The sequence below is a fragment of the Chiloscyllium plagiosum genome, unplaced genomic scaffold, assembly GCF_037043375.1.
Source record: "Chiloscyllium plagiosum isolate Xiang-an unplaced genomic scaffold, Cpla_swu_hap1 HiC_scaffold_16, whole genome shotgun sequence".
Taxonomy (NCBI): domain Eukaryota; kingdom Metazoa; phylum Chordata; class Chondrichthyes; order Orectolobiformes; family Hemiscylliidae; genus Chiloscyllium; species Chiloscyllium plagiosum.
This window is the reverse complement of record NW_028270154.1, coordinates 3,582,703-3,600,690: the sequence shown is the minus strand read 5'-3', so window position 1 is coordinate 3,600,690 and position 17,988 is coordinate 3,582,703. Positions and strand designations below refer to the sequence as shown.

The 17,988-nt window shown below is 44.5% G+C and overlaps 1 protein-coding gene across 6 annotated transcripts in view; it reads right to left on the bottom strand.

The window, feature by feature from the left end:
* Positions 1–17,988, bottom strand: part of LOC122556417 (protocadherin-1-like) — a 370,067-nt gene that overhangs the window by 319,662 nt on the left and 32,417 nt on the right. The window contains exon 3 of one of the 6 annotated variants that reach the window (XM_087995079.1): positions 7,180–9,139. The exons of the other annotated variants lie outside the window; for them this stretch is intronic. Coding sequence (XP_087851205.1) covers positions 9,104–9,139 — 36 coding nt within the window. The 3' untranslated portion in view covers positions 7,180–9,103. Of the gene's footprint in view, positions 1–7,179; positions 9,140–17,988 lie in introns of those variants that run through there. 6 annotated transcript variants of the gene reach the window in all.

Sequence of the window (17,988 nt, the reverse complement as noted above, 5' to 3'; positions counted from 1 at the left end):
CTTGCGGTTGCAGGGGAAGGTGCCGGAAGTGGAAGTTGGGTTGGTAGGGGGTGTGGACCTGACGAGGGAGTCACTGAGGGAGTGGTCTTTTCGGAATGCTGATAGGGGAGGGGAGGGAAATATATCCCTGGTGGTGGGGTCCGTTTGGAGGTGGCGGAAATGACGACGGATGATACGATGTATATGGAGGTTGGTGGGGTGGTAGGTGAGGACCATTGGGGTTCTGTCCTGGTGGCGATTGGAAGGGCGGGGCTCAAGGGCGGAGGAGCGGGAAGTGGAAGAGATGCGGTGGAGAGCATCGCCGACCGCGTCTGGGGGGAAATTTCGGTCCTTGAAGAAAGAGGCCATCTGGGTTGTTTGGTATTGGAACTGGTCCTCCTGGGAGCAGATGCGGCGGAGACGAAGGAATTGGGAATATGGGATGGTGTTTTTACAGGGGGCAGGGTGGGAGGACGTGTAATCTAAGTAGCTGCGGGAGTCGGTCGGTTTATAGTAATTGTCCGTGTTGATTCGGTCGCCCGAGATAGAAGTGGAGAGGTCTAGGAAGGGGAGGGAGGAGTCTGAGACGGTCTAGGCAAATTTGAGGTCGGGGTGGAAGGTGTTGGTGAAGTGGATGAACTGTTCAACCTCCTCATGGGAGCACGAGGCAGCGCCGATACAGTCATCGATGTAGCAGAGGAAAAGGTGGGGGGTGGTGCCAGTGTAGCTGCGGAAGATGGACTGTTCCACATGTCCTACAAAGAGGCAGGCATAGCTGGGGCCCATGCGGGTGCCCATGGCTACTCCTTTGGTTTGGAGGAAGTGGGAGGATTGGAAAGAGAAGTTGTTCAGAGTGAGGACCAGTTCAGACAGTTAAAGGAGGGTGTCAGTGAAAGGGTACTGGTTGGTATGGCGGGAAAGGAAGAAGCGGAGGGCTTTGAGTCCTTCATGATGGGGGATGGAGGTGTATAGGGACTGGATGTCCATGGTGAAGATAAGGCGTTGGGGACCGGGGAAGTGAAAATCATGCAGGAGGTCGAGGGCGTGAGTGGTGTCCCGAACGTAGGTGGGGAGTTCTTGGACTAAGGGGGACAGGACCATGTCAAGGTATGCAGAGATGAGTTCAGTGGAGCAGGAGCAGGCTGAGACAATGGGTCGGCCGGGGGATTCAGGTTTGTGGATTTTGGGCAGGAGGTAGAAACGGGCGGTGCGGGGTTGTGTGACTAAAAACAATGCATTAAGAAGTCCAAGTAAATGTACAGACTTAAACCAGTGAGATTAAGCACTGGGGCTGGTTTGGCACTAGTCTACGTTCTGAACCCGAGGTTTCAATTCAAGTCCCATTGCCACAGATTGATGATAAAATCTCAACGCTGAAGCAGCAGTTTCAGTGCTGAGGGGGTGCTGCTGCATTGGATGGGGTTATCTTTTTAAACGGAGGAAACCCCAGACTGTCCCTGACGGCCATGAAAGACCCCAATGCCTTATTTCAAAGTTGTGTCAGAGAGTCTGAGTTTTTACCACAGTAAGGGACCCTTTGGCCCACTGTGTCAGCACTGACCTATTCTAACCCCATTTTCCAGCAGTGGGCTGGAACCTTACATTTCAAATCCTTATTTAAATTATTCTTAAATATTGTGAGGGTTCCTGCCTCTCCCACCCTCACACAAACTGATTTCCAGATTCCCACCACCCTCTGGATGTAAAATGTTTCCCACAAATTCCCCCGAGTCTCCTGCTCCTTGGATCCCCTGGTTATTGACTCCTCTAACAACGGGGACAGTTTCTCCCCATTTATGCTGTCCATGCCCCTCATGGCTTTGTACATCTCAATCTTCTGTTCCAAGGAAAACAACACCAGCGTATCCAAATTTGTCCTCATAGCTCAGACCCTCCAGCCCAGGCAGTATCCTCGTAAATCTCCCCTGCAGCCTCTTGAGTGCATTCAAATCCTTCCAGTAGCTTGTTTACCAAGAACTGAATGCAGTGCTTGAGCTGTGCCCTCACTAACATTCAATTCAGCCTCAGTGGAACCCCTTTGTTCTTGTATTTAGTGTCTTGACTAAGTGCCTGATATACCTCTTTGCCACCTTTATTTGCCTTCCATGCTGCCTTTAAGAATCTATGGGCATGCACAGCAAGGTCCATGGGGAGTTGGGGAATTATCCTTGATGTTCCAAAAAATATTTATGCCTCTGTCAGTGTTACTTGAAGACGGATCGTCTGGGCATGATCGAATGGAGCTTGTGGCAGTATCTCTGTCACACTTCCTGTGTTATTATGCCTGCACTTCTCAAATACTTCATCACCTGTCAACCACTTTGGGATGTCCCAAGGTCAATAGAGGCATAACATAAATAAAAATCTTTTTTCCCCTCTCCAAAGTCTGACGCACTTGTTATGTCTAGCCACTGTGAACCCCTATCTCTTTTCAAGATTAATTATACGCACACATCATTTCATACACACCTTCCTTTCCAGTCTGGGGTCTTGCTAAGTTTTTATTCCAATGGGGCACACACACAGACTCGCACACACAAATACACAGACACACACACACAAATACACCCAAACGCACACACTCAAATACACACAGACTCACACACAGAAATACACACAGACTCACACACAGAAATACACACAGACTCACACACACAAACAGATATACATAAACGCAATGTAGGAGCAAATTACTGCACAAAACAAAATCTGTACTGAAAACAAAAATGCTGGAGATTACAGCGGTTCAGGCAGTATCTATGGAGAGGGAGCAATATTTCAAATCTAGACGATTCTTCACACACGCAAATACATAGACACACACACACACACAAACACACTCACACAGGCATATGTGCACACAAACACACAGGCACAAACATAAATACACACAGACACTCACTCAAATATGGAGAGACACACACATGCACACATGGAAGTGAAATCATCCTGGTTTAGATGCTACTCTTGTGTCATTAAGTGCAGGTCTCTCATGTTAGTGAACATTATCAAGTTTTATTGAAAGTGAGTATTTAAAAAAGGACAGTGAGACAACATTTTCTAGAATGTTACAAACTCAGGCTTCCAAGTCCATGATCTAAGTAAAAAATCACACACCAGGTTATGGTCCAACAGGTTTAATTGGAAGCACACTAGCTTTCGGAGCGAAGCTCCTTCGTCAGGTGATAGCCTGATGAAGGAGCGTTGCTCCGAAAGCTAGTGTGCTTCCATTTGAACCTGTTGGACTATAACCTGGTGTTGTGTGATTTTTAACTTTGTACACCCCAGTCCAACACCGGCATCTCCAAATCATATGATCTAACACTGTCACATCACTGTTTCATGACAAGGTAGTTACACACATGCTCAGTTGTTCCTATGGAATAAGGAAATAGTTGACCCTTTACTCCATACCTTCCGTACAGGTTTTATACTTGGGCAAATAAAAACAAAATACTGCAGATGCTTGAAATCTGAAATTAATGTTGAGAGTATTAGAGAAACTCAGCAGGTGTGGTAGCATCTGTGGAGAGAGAAACAGAGTTAATGTTTCGTGTACCTTCAGGTCTGAAGTGCTGGACTCGAAATGTTAAATCTGTTTCTCTCTCCAGAGACGCTGTCAGACCTCCTGAGTTTCTCCAGCATTCTCTCTATTTTGGATTTCCAGCGTCCACAGGATTTATTCGAGGAAAACAAAAAGAGCTGTGGATGCTCTAAGTCAGAAGCAAAAATAGAAATTCACCAGACCCAAAACATTAACTCTGATTTTCTCTCCACAGATGTTGCCAGACCCGCTGAGCTTTTCCAGCAATTTCTATTTTTGTTGTATTTATTGAAGGTCTGTTCTGGCTGTATTTTTATACAGCAGAAAGATTAAAGTAATAAAATAAACTCCTATTGCAAACACATTTGTATGTCATATTTACAATATTTTGTTTAAGCAACTCTCTTGCTCTGTGCCCAACCTCAACTAATTTCACTGGCCTTATTGACAACGACAAGCAAGACAAGAACCCTGGCTGCTTGCTCCTTTCATTATTTCTCTCACATTCTGTTATTTGCAACCAGTCACAGCTGGGGATGGAACAGAATAGAATAATAGAAAAGATCTGGACAACAGAGAGAGAGAGAGAGACAAAGGCAGAGAGAGAGAGAGAGAGAGAGATTTAAATTCCAGAGATTCCATTTTGAATCATTTGCCTTTACCCACAATCCCCTCTCTGGATGTAAAATACAGACAAAGAATGAGCCAAAGGAGTGGTGACACGTTTGCACCTAATCAAACAGTGTCCTCTCAGATCATTACTGCATGGCCTCTTGTCATATATCACAATGCAGCCAGTCAAACCCCCACTCCCTTCCCCCCACCGGCCCTCTCCCCCACCCGAAGCATTGTAAACTGCAAAGAAAGCCAAAGTGAGCCAATAAGGTGGTCTAACAAAACAGAAAGCAGCTTATGTATTAACAGTCATGCGAGAAACTAATTAAATCAGGAGCCAAATTAACAATGAAGTTGACAGACAAGGCTGTCCAAAATTCCCTCTAATAGTTGAAAGCAAAGGCTAGTCTGAGGCTGGGTAGTTTTAATGCAAACCTCGAAATCAATTTACAGCCATTGTTGCTAATCTGGCCTGGAATTAACTTTTCACTACACTCCATTTGCAAATGTTGTAAATTCTAAAAATGTGCTGCACGGACTCTTCACTGAGATCAGCATTGCTTCATGCTTCTGCATTTTTACAAGTCATGTTTTTCTGATCGCATCAATTAGTTCAATGATCAGCCGGTGCTCACAGCGCAGCCATTCCTGCAAATCCAAAACTGACCTGGAATTAAAAAAGCAAAATAACTAAAACATTATAAAGCACTAGCTGGACCCCACCCTGGACATTGTGTCTAATTCTGGGGCTGAGGAATTATTCTCTCCTCCAGTTCCATAGAGTGACAGAAGAGGTGCACTTTGTTCTGCTCAGAGCAAAGCAGGGATGGTGTCATGTCACAAAGGCATCCATTATTCCAAACAAAAACAAACTGTTCTGAAGGAGAGTCACTGAACCTGAAACATTAGCTCTGCTTTCTCTCCACAGATGATGCCTGACCTGAATAGTTTCTTCAGCAGTTTCTTTTTTGTTTCAGCTTTCCAGCAGCCACAGTATTTTTTAAAGTGTCCGCTGTTTGGGTGTTTTTGCCAGAGTAAATAGGCAAAAACTGGTCCATTTGTAACATAGTTGTCAGGCCTCAGTCAGAGTATTGAATACAGTTCTGGGCACCTCGTTGCAGGAAAGATACGAATGCATCGGAGAGACAGCAGAAATGATTTACAAGAATGGTTCTGGGAATAGGAAACTTCAGCAATAGGTTAGAGATTGAAGAAATTGCGACTGCCCCTTTAACTAGATGTTAAAAGACCCAACTGCCAATAATTCAAGAAACAGGAGAGATCTGCTGGGTACCCTCAGTAATTATTAACGCCTAAACCATAGTCATTAACAACACATCATCTAGGCAGCATCATCCCACTGCTTGTCATAGTCAAAATTAGATATTCTTACAACATAGCAATATCATGTCTATGCCAATCAACAATTGCCAAACTACTCCAATCCCATTTACCTACACTTGGTCCATACCCTACTGTGCCCTGGCATTTTAAGTGTCCATCCAGATGCTTCTTAAATGTCGCAGGATTACCTGCCTCCACCACCCTCTCAGGCAGCACGTTCCATATTTCTACCACCCTCTGGGTGAAAAACATTTTTCTCAGATCTCATCTGAACCATTTGCTCCTCACCATAAGCTTACACCCTGTGGTCTTAGACACAGGGAAGGGATTCTAACGATCTACCCTGCCTAAACCTGTCATAGTTTTGTGTACATTACTCAGAACCACCGCCTACCATCCCCTGTGGGAATTTGCTGTGCACTAGTTGGCAGCAACATTGCCGACCAACGTTACAACGCCTCAAAGTGACTTCAGCGTGCTCTGCAATATAGAGATCATGGAAAGTGTAATGCAAATCTTTTCCAGAAGAAGTTAGGTATAATTCTTGAGGCTAAAGGATCAAAGGGCATGAGGTGAAAGCAGAAAAAGGGGACTGAGTTGGATGATCAGCCATGATCATAGTGATGGTGGACCAGGCTGGAAGGGCTGAATGGCCTACTCCTGCTCCTAGTTTCTGCGCTTTATACCAAAGCAGTTAACATCTCCAGTGGCTGCAGCACAAAAGGGAGACCAGACTCTGCTGAAGCCCCAGACCATGGCACAACTTCAATCCCCATGGTCAAGAATCAAATGGTTTTATCAGAGGCAGGAGCAAGGATCCAGCAATAATCCTCATAATCTTAGGGCAGAGAGTGAAGATAAGATCAGCCAAGGGTCCCCACTCTCCAGGAAGTAATGCTGCAACATTGGCACAATTGTGATGGTCTCCACAGCCAAATAGCTTGCAGATTGCCTCAGCCTGAACAGGGCGGGTAATCCCTTTGATGTCCTGAAAGGCACCTGATGACTTTGTAGCCAATGCCCAGCAAGAATCAGTCAGAAGGCAGTGGGGTTTGGGTGGAAATGATTGACATGAGGAGAGCTGCTGCTGGATACTCAACCCACAGCAGTGACAGGAAACTCACTGTAACATAACAAATGGGGAAAGGTTTACTGTGGTCTCCATCACAGCAACTACTTCCTCATCTCTGTCTCCATGACTACTCGATACATTTATTGCAAGATATATTTCTTATGATGTCTTTGAGGGTGCTGCTTGTGATTTCATCATTGCATTCTTGCAGGTGTGTAAACATCTCACACTCCACCTTACCTCAGGACACGTGAAACATGACACTTTACTGGGAGCAGGCTCCTCTGTTGTACCCAATTGGCCCAAACACTTCTGTGCCTGAGGAATGAAATGTTTGTACATAAAAGTTACTTGTAATAAATGTCTACTGGAATCTTCAAGAGTATAATGTTCACTTTCTGTAAATTATGTTGTGGGAGACGTGTAAGCGTTGCTGTATCAGGAGGAAAAACATTATTGGAGATAAAGCCACACCTACATTGATGAATTTTGAAGAATCAGCCAGTGTTACTGGTCTCTTCCATCAGCTTCCACATCTTTGGCTCAGGATTGGCTTTTATCCATTCAGCATGTCCAACTGATTAAGGCATAACTCTTCAACTGTGCTTTAAAATAAACTAACTCAAAGCAAATTGCATGATTTCATCTGTCGCTTTTTATTTGAGTGAGAAATCAAACACGAGCATTTCAAACAGAAAGTGCTGCTCATAACATTCTCCCTGTCCAGTCAACCACCCGAAATATGTAACAGCTAACAGTGTCAGCACATCCTCAAATGTTCAACACCCCTAGTTTGAGGCCCATCACAGTCGAAAACTTGGATTTATGTAGTGCCTTCAGTACAGGAAATCATCCCAAGGCACTTCACAGCATTATAGATAAAATTTGAGAGATAAGGAGGTATTAACCAAAGTCAGATTTAAGGAACATCTTAGATCAGGAAGAAGAATTGGAGAGGTATCTCACTTGTAGACCCAGCTCCTGATTAAGCATCAGGGGTTTATTCGCTGGGCATGTGAAGTTGTTCCTGGTGGAAAGCCTGTGAACACAAGGGCAGAGCTATGTTTCGTTGATGCAGCCAAGGATGCACAATGGGTCTGGTTGGTCAACCCACAATGGGAGTGGTTCTTCGATTCCCTGGTTGGTGAGTAAGTGAACAGGAGGGAGTCACCACTCACCCTGTTTACCTGACTTTTCAAAATCCGTGACGGTACGTATTTGTGCAGAGAACACGAATGTTGGGGGACAGTGAACTGCAATGTACCCAGGCTCTCTGCACTTAAAAGGCAACACTGGGCAAACAGCCAAATCTTGTGAAGATCTTTCCCTGAAATTCTGCCATTGGGTTTGACAGCATCTGACTGTCCTTCTTTGAAACCCAACCCCCAGTGTTGAACACAAATCTGTCACCCTATGCCTATAATCATGATAATAGGACCCAACTTACATTGAGAAGAAACAACTGAAAACAATGCAGGGCTACCAGCCAGTTAGGTTACTGTACAACATGACCCAAAACAATGTCAAATTAGCAAAGTTGACATCAAGGTAACATAACAGAATGATCATTTAACTTTGGAACTGGAGAGAAGAAGTAAAACAGATACAATTCCTGCTTTTGATAGCTGTTCCTTCAGAACGTCCATCCTCAGATGGAGAAGCATGTGTGTATCCATGATAACAATTGCAGTCCATTATGTTAACAATATTGAGTGGCCTGCAGGCGGGGGGTAGGGATTTACAAACTTCCACTCGAACTTTTGGGACTGTTCCCCAGTTTGTAATCCGTAGCTTTTGAAGAGGATGGGGCATGAGAAATAAAGTCGTGACAAACAGAACACAACATTGGAGATGACTGAAGGTAGCTTAAACACGATGACACCATCACCTTCTGAGGTTGCAGATGGAGAGATCAGTCCCTGTTGGAGCATCAAAGATAAAGGTAAAAGGAATCAAGACGGAGCAGGTTCAGATGGACATACTTGGCATAGGCTCATCTCTTTGCCAGGTGTATAAAAGATGGTTCCACTTGGGGGGGGGGCGGGGGGGAGATGAGTGGAGGAGAGAGACGACAAATTTCACCAGTAAATCCAATGGGATCTCAGGAGGAATGTCTTTGCCCAGAGAGTGTTGAGAATGTGGAGCTCACTCCCACAGGTGAATAGTGCTGATACATTCAATGAGAAGCTAGATTAGCACAAAGAGGGGGAATGGAACTGAAGGTGTGTTGATGGTGTTGAATGAAGTTGTGTGGGAAGCAGCTCATGGAGAGCACCAACACCAACATTGACCAGTTAGCCTGAATGGCCTGTAGACTCAGTTTTGTTCTATTAATATTTAGCATTACTCAGCAGTCGTGAATTCTGGTCACTTTAGCAGAATCATCAATCCTTGAAAAGCTGCCAGAACAAGAGGACCCTCACTTTCCCATCAGCCTCTTTAATTGGGTTTCCATTCTCCTCTTGATTTCAACGATTCCTTTAGATCGTCAATCTCTCGAATCCCCCTGAGTCGCTCCGTCTGTGTTAGTTATTTTCCGTTTCCTTCAGTCAGACTTCACTTGTAGTCAGGAACATCCTTACCTCCTGTGGGTGAAATGACTGATGTTGATTTGGAAGGAATTACATTCAGCACCAGCTTTGGCTGCTTCTGCAACTCAACCCCAGAGTTTATAATTGCCCTTCTTACCCCCTGCTTTCTGCAGGCGGTGGTATGTCAACAGTCACTTCGACTGTCTCAGGGGGACAGAAAGGATCCCATTATTACAAGAAACCAAAGCAAAGAGCTGCCCCTCATATCTTGCCCAACACCATTAAGAAAATTATCTCATCATTATCACTTTACTCTTTGTGGTTAAGTTGGCTGGGTGGCTGACTTGTAATGCAGGGTAACACCTTGGCTCAATTTCTGTACTGACTGAAGACAATGTGAAGGTCCCACTTTGTCAATCTCACCCCTCGCTTGAAACCTGGTGTCCCTCAGGTTAAACTCACCAGTCAGTGCTTTCTAATGAGAGACTCGGACTATGGTGACTTTATCTCAGCTCCTTGGGCTACCTGCCATAGCTACCAGCAGCCTACTCTCTCACAGTAACTACACTTCACAGCCATTTCATTGGCCTGAAAGTGTTTCGTCTTGAGATCATTAAGGCTCTATATAAATGCAACTTCTTTCTCTCCACTTTTCACGTGGTTGAGCTAGGCAATTAGAACCATAGAGATGTACAGCACAGAAACAGACCTTTCAGTCCAACATATCCATACCAGCCAGATATCCTAACCTCTAGTCCCATTTGCCAGCACTTGGCCCATAGCCCTCTAAACCCTTCCTATTCATATACCCATCCAGATGCCTTTTAAATGTTGCAAGTGTACCAGCCTCCACCACTTCCTCTGGCAGCTCATACCATACACATACCAGCCTCTGTGTGAAAACGTTGCCCTTAAGTCCCTTTTATATCTTTCCCCTCTCACCCTAAACCTATACCATCTAGTTCTGGACTCTCCCACCCCAGGGAAAAGACCTTGTCTATTTATCCTATCCATGTCCATCAAGATTTTAGAAACCTCTGTAAGGTCACCCCTCAGCCTCCGACGCTCCAGGGTAAACAATCCCAGCCTGTCCAGCCTCTCCCTATAGCTCAAATCCTCCAACCCTGGCAGCATCCTTGTAAATCTTTTCTGAACCCTTTCAAGTTTCACAACATCTTTCCGATAGGAAGGAGACCAGCATTGCATGTAACATTCCAACAGTGGTCTAACCAATGTCATGTACAGCCGCAACATGACCTCCCAACTCCTGTACTCAATACTCTGACCAATAAAGGAAAGCATACCAAACGCCTTCTTCACTATCCTATCTACCTGTGACTCCACTTTCAAGGAGCTATGAACCTGCACTCCCTTTGTTCAGCAACACTCCCCAGGACATTACCATTAAGTGTGTAAGTCCTGCTCTGATTTGCCTTTCCAAAATGCAGCACCTCGCATTTATCGGAACTAAACTCCATGTGCCACTCCTCAGCCCATCTGATCAGGATCCTGTTGTACTCTGAGGTAACCTTCTTTGCTGTCACTACACCTCCAATTTTGGTGCTATCTGCAAACTTACTAACTATACCTCCTATAGTCGCATCCAAATCATTTATGTAAATGAAGAAAAGTAGTGAACCCAGCACTGAACCTTGTGGCACTCCACTGGTCACAGGCCTCCAGTCTGAAAAACAACCCTCCACCACCACCGTCTGTCTTCTACTGTCAAACCAGTTCTGTATCCAAATGGCTAGATCTCCCTGTATTCCATGAGATGTAACTTTGCTAACCAGTCTCCCATGGGGAACCTTGTTGAACGCCTTACTGAAGTCCATACAGATCATGTCTACCTCTCTGCCCTCATCAATCCAATTTGTTTCTTGTTCAACCAAGTTTGTGTGTCATACTTTCCCACGTACAAAACCATCTAACTATCCCTAATGAGTCCTTGTCTTTCCAAATACATGTAAATCCTGTCCCTCCGGATTCCCTCCAACAACTTGCCCACCACCAATGATAGGCTCATCGGTCTATAGTTTGAAATAATATTAACCATTTCACGAGTATTATGGAAGAACTGCTGTGGTGATGATTAGATTAGATTAGATTCCCTACAGTGTGGAAACAGGCCCTTTGGCCCAACAAGTCCACACCGACCCTCCGAAGAGTAACCTACCCAGACCCATTTCCCTCTGACTGATGCACATAGCATTATGGGCAATTTAGCATGGCCAATTCACCTCACCTGCACATCTTTGGATTTTTGTTCTCGGTATGTAAAATATTCTGTTTAAATTCAGTTTTCAACACTAACAGAGATATTCTAACATGATTTTGTAACAATTAGTGTTTAACTTTACATTGGGGTGAGGTAATTTGAATGTTGAAGGTGTATAAGTAGGGATTTTGTAATTAGGTGCAGTGTAATCTGGGGTTATGCAATCTGAGGACGTGCAATTAGGGAGTGCGCAATTAGTGAGCGTGTAATTATGGATAGGAGAAAGTGAGGTCTGCAGATGCTGGAGATCAGAGCTGGAAATGTGTTGCTGGAAATAATTATGGATAGTGTGATTAGAGCTGTACAATTTTGGTCTACAGTATCTAAATTGGTTGCTGCAAAATTTGGGGTTGTGTAATTTGCAGCTGTATAATGTGGGGTGATCTAATTTGGGGTTGTGTAATTTGGGGCTATGCAAATTGGAGATGTCTATGTTGGGACCAACATCAAATAAAGTTGATCTAGTTTGAACCTCCCTGAGTTATGTAACGGTGCAGACACAGGTGAGGCCTTTCATTGCTTCCTTCTCTCCCCTTCATCATCTCAGCTCGCTGAGGCTTCTACTCTCCAGGATAGTTCTGGAGTTTCATCTCTTAGATCCCGCTCCAAAGAATACCTGACCAAAAGAAAAGGACATAGGAGAGTAAGAGACTGTTTAACTGAGCAGAGTGATTGGGGTTCAGGGAATTACTGATGTAACCTTCAGTAATATGTCCATCAGAACGGGCAACACTATAACCTTGACCACACTCTTTCAGCTGGTTAACGTTCACTGGCAAAGCTCACGCGTTTACAGATGAGAACATGGTCATAGTAAGGGAGCTCGTTATTTGAATCTACACCAGAACAATGAGATAGCATCTTCAGAGTGATGAGAAAATGGGAGAGGATGGGAAGAAGAGGAGAATAAAAACAGAGTGGACACAAACGAAGAACATGTTAAACACCCACACTGCCCCACTCTTGATCCCTTTGTAATGACCTGGACCGAGACCGCATGAGGAAGGGGGCCGGCTTTCCCCATATTTGCCGGCAGTGCATTCCAGACCCTAACTATTCGCTGAGTAAGAAATCTTTTGCAAACCTTGTATTTGCTTCTCACAGAACAAAGCAGGAGGGGGCTGTTTGACAAAGGGAGTAAGTGCAAACCCTCTACAACCATAAATTACCTAGTCCCATCCCACACCTCCAACCTTTCCCTGTCCTATCTTTTTCACCTTTTGTATTGTTAATACAACTCTTTTTTGTTTTGAGAGCTCCAATTAAATCTATCTCCCCCACACGCTCAGACTGTGCGCCTCTGACTCTATCCAATTGCTGAGGGAAACTTCCTCCATGTGAAGTGTCCATCAGAATTGTGAAATTGGTTTCTCCTGATCAACCGTGTCTTTCAAGCTTCTTTACCTTCTGGAGAACACCCCAAACTATCCACATAACCAAAGCTCCATCTCTGATGAACAGGTTACTGTCTGGATGATCAGCCATGATCGTAGTGAATGGTGGAGCAGGCTCGAAGGGCTAAGTGGCCGACTCCTGCTTTTATTTTCTGTTTCTATGTTTAGGTGGGGAGGAGGGGGTGTGAACCCAAACCCTGTAGCCTTCCTGTCTCCACTAGAACTGGGTTCTGGTCAGGATGTCACATGATCAGCTTTTTCACCAATGGAGGTCCTCCTGGCCAGTTCATCACCACGTCAGGGTCCTATCTCACTGTTAGCAGGATCACCTGAGCTGAAGGTAGGACCAGTCACCTTGTGGACAGCCAGGACAGATGGAGCCGCATTCCCAGCTTCCTATCTTGAGGCCCAGTCCCCATCCCGAATCCCCTTGCTGTCCTGTGGGGGATGAGACACGGGGAATGGTAAAGGCCCAGAGGGATCTAACCTCCCACTATCATTACCAACATTCCCCACCCTCTCTGCATCCCTCATCCCCCACAACTTCTACCCTAATCCTGCCTCCTCACCCCCAACACTCACGTACAGCCTGGGTAGTTCTGTCACCCTTCTAGAAGCAGTCACAATCTCCCCCCATCACTGTAAATCCAAGATGCTGCACTCTAACTGGATTATTGTTCCGCTGTCAGTCCTCTGATAGACACTGGCTCCTCATCCAGTAAAGCACTGATATTGAAATTCTCATCTTCATGTTCACTGGACTCACACTGTTCCTATCGCAGTAACCATCTATAGCCCTACAACCCTCCTAATACGCACTCCTCTTTCAAGATTATGGAAAAATGCTGGTAAGTGGCATCAATGGGGATCTACAGCAGATTTTGTTAAGAGCAGACTGAAACAACCTGTTGTTCTTCTGTATGATTCAATGCTACTAAAGTCCAAGTGCTTCACAGAAACCTCTCTCCACCCACCAACCTTAACGTCTTCCCCAATGGAGTCACAGCTTTCCACTATCTGAACCCTAGGCTCTGAGAGTTGTTCTCAAAACCTCTCAACTTCTTTCTCAGCCTCCTGTACCAGAGTTTTGGTCATTTACCCAGACATCACCATTCACAGAAATCCTGTTCCAAGGCCCTTTCAGGCCAAAAAACATCCCCAGATCCTCCTCAAGAGCAAGTGGTGGCTGTTTCTCATCTCATAAAACTCAGCAAAACAAGGTCCAGTAGTCAGTCTCCACAGATTGGAGCATTGTTTTAAGGGATGAGAACAGGATAGGAACCACTGCGCCATGATACGCTTTGAAGAAATGCTCCAATCTTCAGAGATGTAAGACAATGAATTTAAAAGTAAAGGCACTATCATTCTGCAGACTGAACCTTAAAAACTTGATCTTTATGTCACCATTGTTGACAGGAGTAGTGCCAGAAGACTGGAGGGTAACAAATGTTGTTCCCTTGTTTTAGAAGGGGAGTCGGGACAATCCTGGTAATACTATCAAGAAACAAACACATTGACTTGGACCCCATTTACCACCCCCTGAGAAAAAGAACAGGAAATGACATCACCGCAGGAAATGGCATCACCAACACAAAGAAACCCAGACATATAAATAGAAAGCAGGAATCACCAGCTGTGCTTCATTTGGAGGCTCACTGAAGATGTTACATAGTATGGTGATGAAATGTCTGAAAATGAACCTTCCAGCTCAGCGAGCAAACCTACATCCAAAAGTGTGAGGTAGTTCATTTCAGAAGAAATAACAGGAATGCAGAGTACTAGGCTATTGATAAAATTCTTGGCAGCGTAGATGAACAGAGTGATCTCAGTGTCTAGCTGCATAAATCCTTAAAAGTTGCCATCCAGGTTGATAGGGTTGTTAAAAAGGCACATAGTGTGTTTGCGTTTATTGGTAGGGGATTGAGTTTCAGAGCCACGCGGTCATGCTTCAGCTGTACAAGACACTGGTAAGGCCGCACTTGGAGTATTGCATACAGCTCTTGTCACTGCATTATAGGAAGGATGTGGAACTTTGGAAAGGGTTCAGAGGAGATTTACTAGGATGTTGCCTGGTATGGAAGGAAGATCTTACAGGGAAAGGCTGAGGGAACTGAGGCTGGTTTCGTTGGAGAGAAGAAGGTTGAGAGGTGACTTAATCAAGACATATAAGATAATCAGTGGGTTAGATAGGGTGGACAGTGAGAGCCTTTTTCCTCAGATGGTGAAGGCTAACATGAAAGGACATAGCTTTAAATTGAGGGGTGATAGATTTAGGATCGATATCAGGGGTAGTTTGTTTACTCAGAGATTAGTAGTGGCATGCAGCTGCCTGCCGGCAACAGTGGTAGACTTGCTGACGTTAAGGGCATTTAAATGGGCTTTGGACACACATATGGATAATAATGGAATGGTGTAGGTTAGATGGGATTATTTTCACAGGTCGGTGAAAATTTTCACAAAACTCCAGTCAGGAGGCACAGTCTGTGACAGATATGCAAATCCTGCTCCCAGTATTCACACTGTGTCAAGGGATGATAAGACACTTATAAGGGAACAGTTTATTGATTTTATTCATTTTCTCGGTCTAAACTCAATACTTTGCTACATCGGTGGCTGAATTAAATTTCACAGCTGAGTGGGAGTTTCCACGTGGTCATTTCCTTCACAATGGCTAATGAAATCCTTTAAGCGCCATCAGAAGCTGGTTATCCATAAATCTCGTTGCAGTTGAACAGCCTATAGCAATCCTGACTGTGCCATGTTAAAGGAAGAACCCACAGGCGCATGGAAACCTGTGTTCACTTCCTTCCTCGATTCCTACAGACCAACTTAAAGAGGCAACTCTTGCAGAATATACTGCATTCAGATTTCACAGCGTTGGGTAAGATCTGACGGCTAGTATTTTGAAGAGGATTAGAATTCCACCGCCAGTCCCGTAGCAGGTATTCGGCCTAATCAATACAACTCTGTCAATCTATATATTCCTGTTTTATCCCCATTTCCGCTTGAAGCCTTTAAAATCTAAAAATGCTTCTATCTCTTTCACAAACATGTTCATCAACTCTCACACCAATACCAAAAATCATTTCGTTCTAAGAAGGAGCAACAGGTAAGCTTTTTCTGTAACAGAGAGTTCTTTAACCCAGGTACGTTCATCGTGCCCAACCCAATAGGTTCAATTTCCTCCCTCCTCCTCAATTTTGTTCTGCACTTCATCCCACGCCTAGACTCGACAGCAACAAATTACTCCCAGCCATCAGGACTGAAGGGTCTCAAGTGTTTTTTATCGGAGTCTGGACAGCTTGCTGTTCAATGGTCTGTGTCTTTGTTACTGACTATAGTTGAGTATATACTCTACATCACGAACAACAATCTGCATTTGTCTTGCACCTCTGATTACATTTAATTAGTTTGTATTTTTGCATGAGGCTTAATAAGGAAAATTACTTTCAACAATTGAAGGAAATAAGGACAGGAACCAAGCTCAGACAAAGAGATGAGAGAGAGAGAGACAGAGAGAAAAGGGATTGTAAAAGATAGAATTATTTGAGCTGGAGACACCAAGGGTGGAGAGTTTAAAATTAGGGTTGGGCAGGAGGCCAGTCCTGGATGAATGCAGAGAGTGGGAGGGCTGGAGGAAAATAGACATTGGGAAATAAATAAATGACATCTTTCTCTCACTGGGTATAAAAGCTACTGTTGTGGCCATACTGTGAAGAAAGAATAGCTACGTTAATGAGGCATGGGATGACAGCCAACATGAGTCAGCACCTTTGGGGAAGGAGCGAAATAAATCTGGGATCAAATCCAGGATTTTCCTTTTCTTCAGGACCCAGTGAGTCACTGGGTAACATTGCTGAGCTATAGCTCTGGGGAAAATGAGCATCCTCACTTTTTGAATGGACAGCTGGATATCTGAAAGCTTTTTTCCCAATCCAGGAGGTCACTGCACACACGTGGGTCTGAACAGCAGTGTTATGTTCGTATAAAGAAAACATTTGAAAGTGCTGTTCGCAATAGTAAACATTCCAACCATTTTAAATAAACCACAGAAAGCTTTACAGGAATGGTCCCAAGGAGATCAGAGTGATGGTTATTTAGCTGGGGCAAGGGGAACTTCCAGAGACTTTAAGAAATACTTTCATAGGGAGTCACTGACACAGTTAGCATTTGCTGCCCTCCCACCAATCACCTTTGAACTGAGTGACTGCCTCCATCAATCCGGAGGGCAGTTAAGACCCATTGCTGTGGGTCTGGAGTCACGTGTAGGCCAGATCGGGTAAAGATGGCAGATTTCCTTCCCTAGTGAACCAGGTGGGTTATTTTACTCAAAGGTCACCATTAAACTATATTAATCCATTTCAGATTTAACTGATTTCAAATTTCACCAAATTCTTGATGGGATTCAAACCTATTACCCCAGTGCATTACCTTGAGACTCTGAATTCCCTGTTCAGTCACATGATCATTATGTCATATAAGGGGGTGCCCATTGAGAAGATAAGAAAACATTTCTTCTCTCAGAGGAGAGAGAATCTGCAGAGTTCTTTACCACAGAGGGCTGTCAAGGCTGGGTCAGTAAATATAGCCAAGGCTGAGATGGACAGACTTTTAGTCAGGAAGGGAATCAAGGGTTATAGGGAAAAGGCAGGAAGGTGGAGTTGAACATTATCAGATCAGCCATGCCCTAATTGAACAGCAGATCAAACTCTTTGACAAAGAGTCAGTTAGACTCAAAACGTCAGCTCTTTTCTCTCCTTACAGATGCTGCCAGACCTGCTGAGATTTTCCAGCATTTTCTCTTTTGGTAGCAGATCAAACTCGATGGGCTGAATGGCCTACTTCTGTTCCTATATCTGATGGTGCTCCCACCTAGGGCTGAGCTGGCTGGAGTATAATTGCCAGGTGATGGGCTTACTCAGCTTGGTTGACCCTAACAGGCCAGAGTTCAATGAGTGCAGAAATGGTACAACGATGAAGGGCTGGGTGTAAAGACAGACACAGGGCCGTAACAACAAGGACAGGACTCTTAAATCTCAGAGTACCAGACAGCTCAGCATTTAAAGATTAAACTCCCAGATACTGACGGGAGAAAAGTCATGTCAAGTACTTTCATTCAGCCCAACAAGTCCATACCAACCCTCCGAAAAGCATCTCACCCAGACCCACCCCATTCTCTATCCCTGTAACCCTGCATTTCCCATGGCCAAACCATCTAATCTTTGGACTGT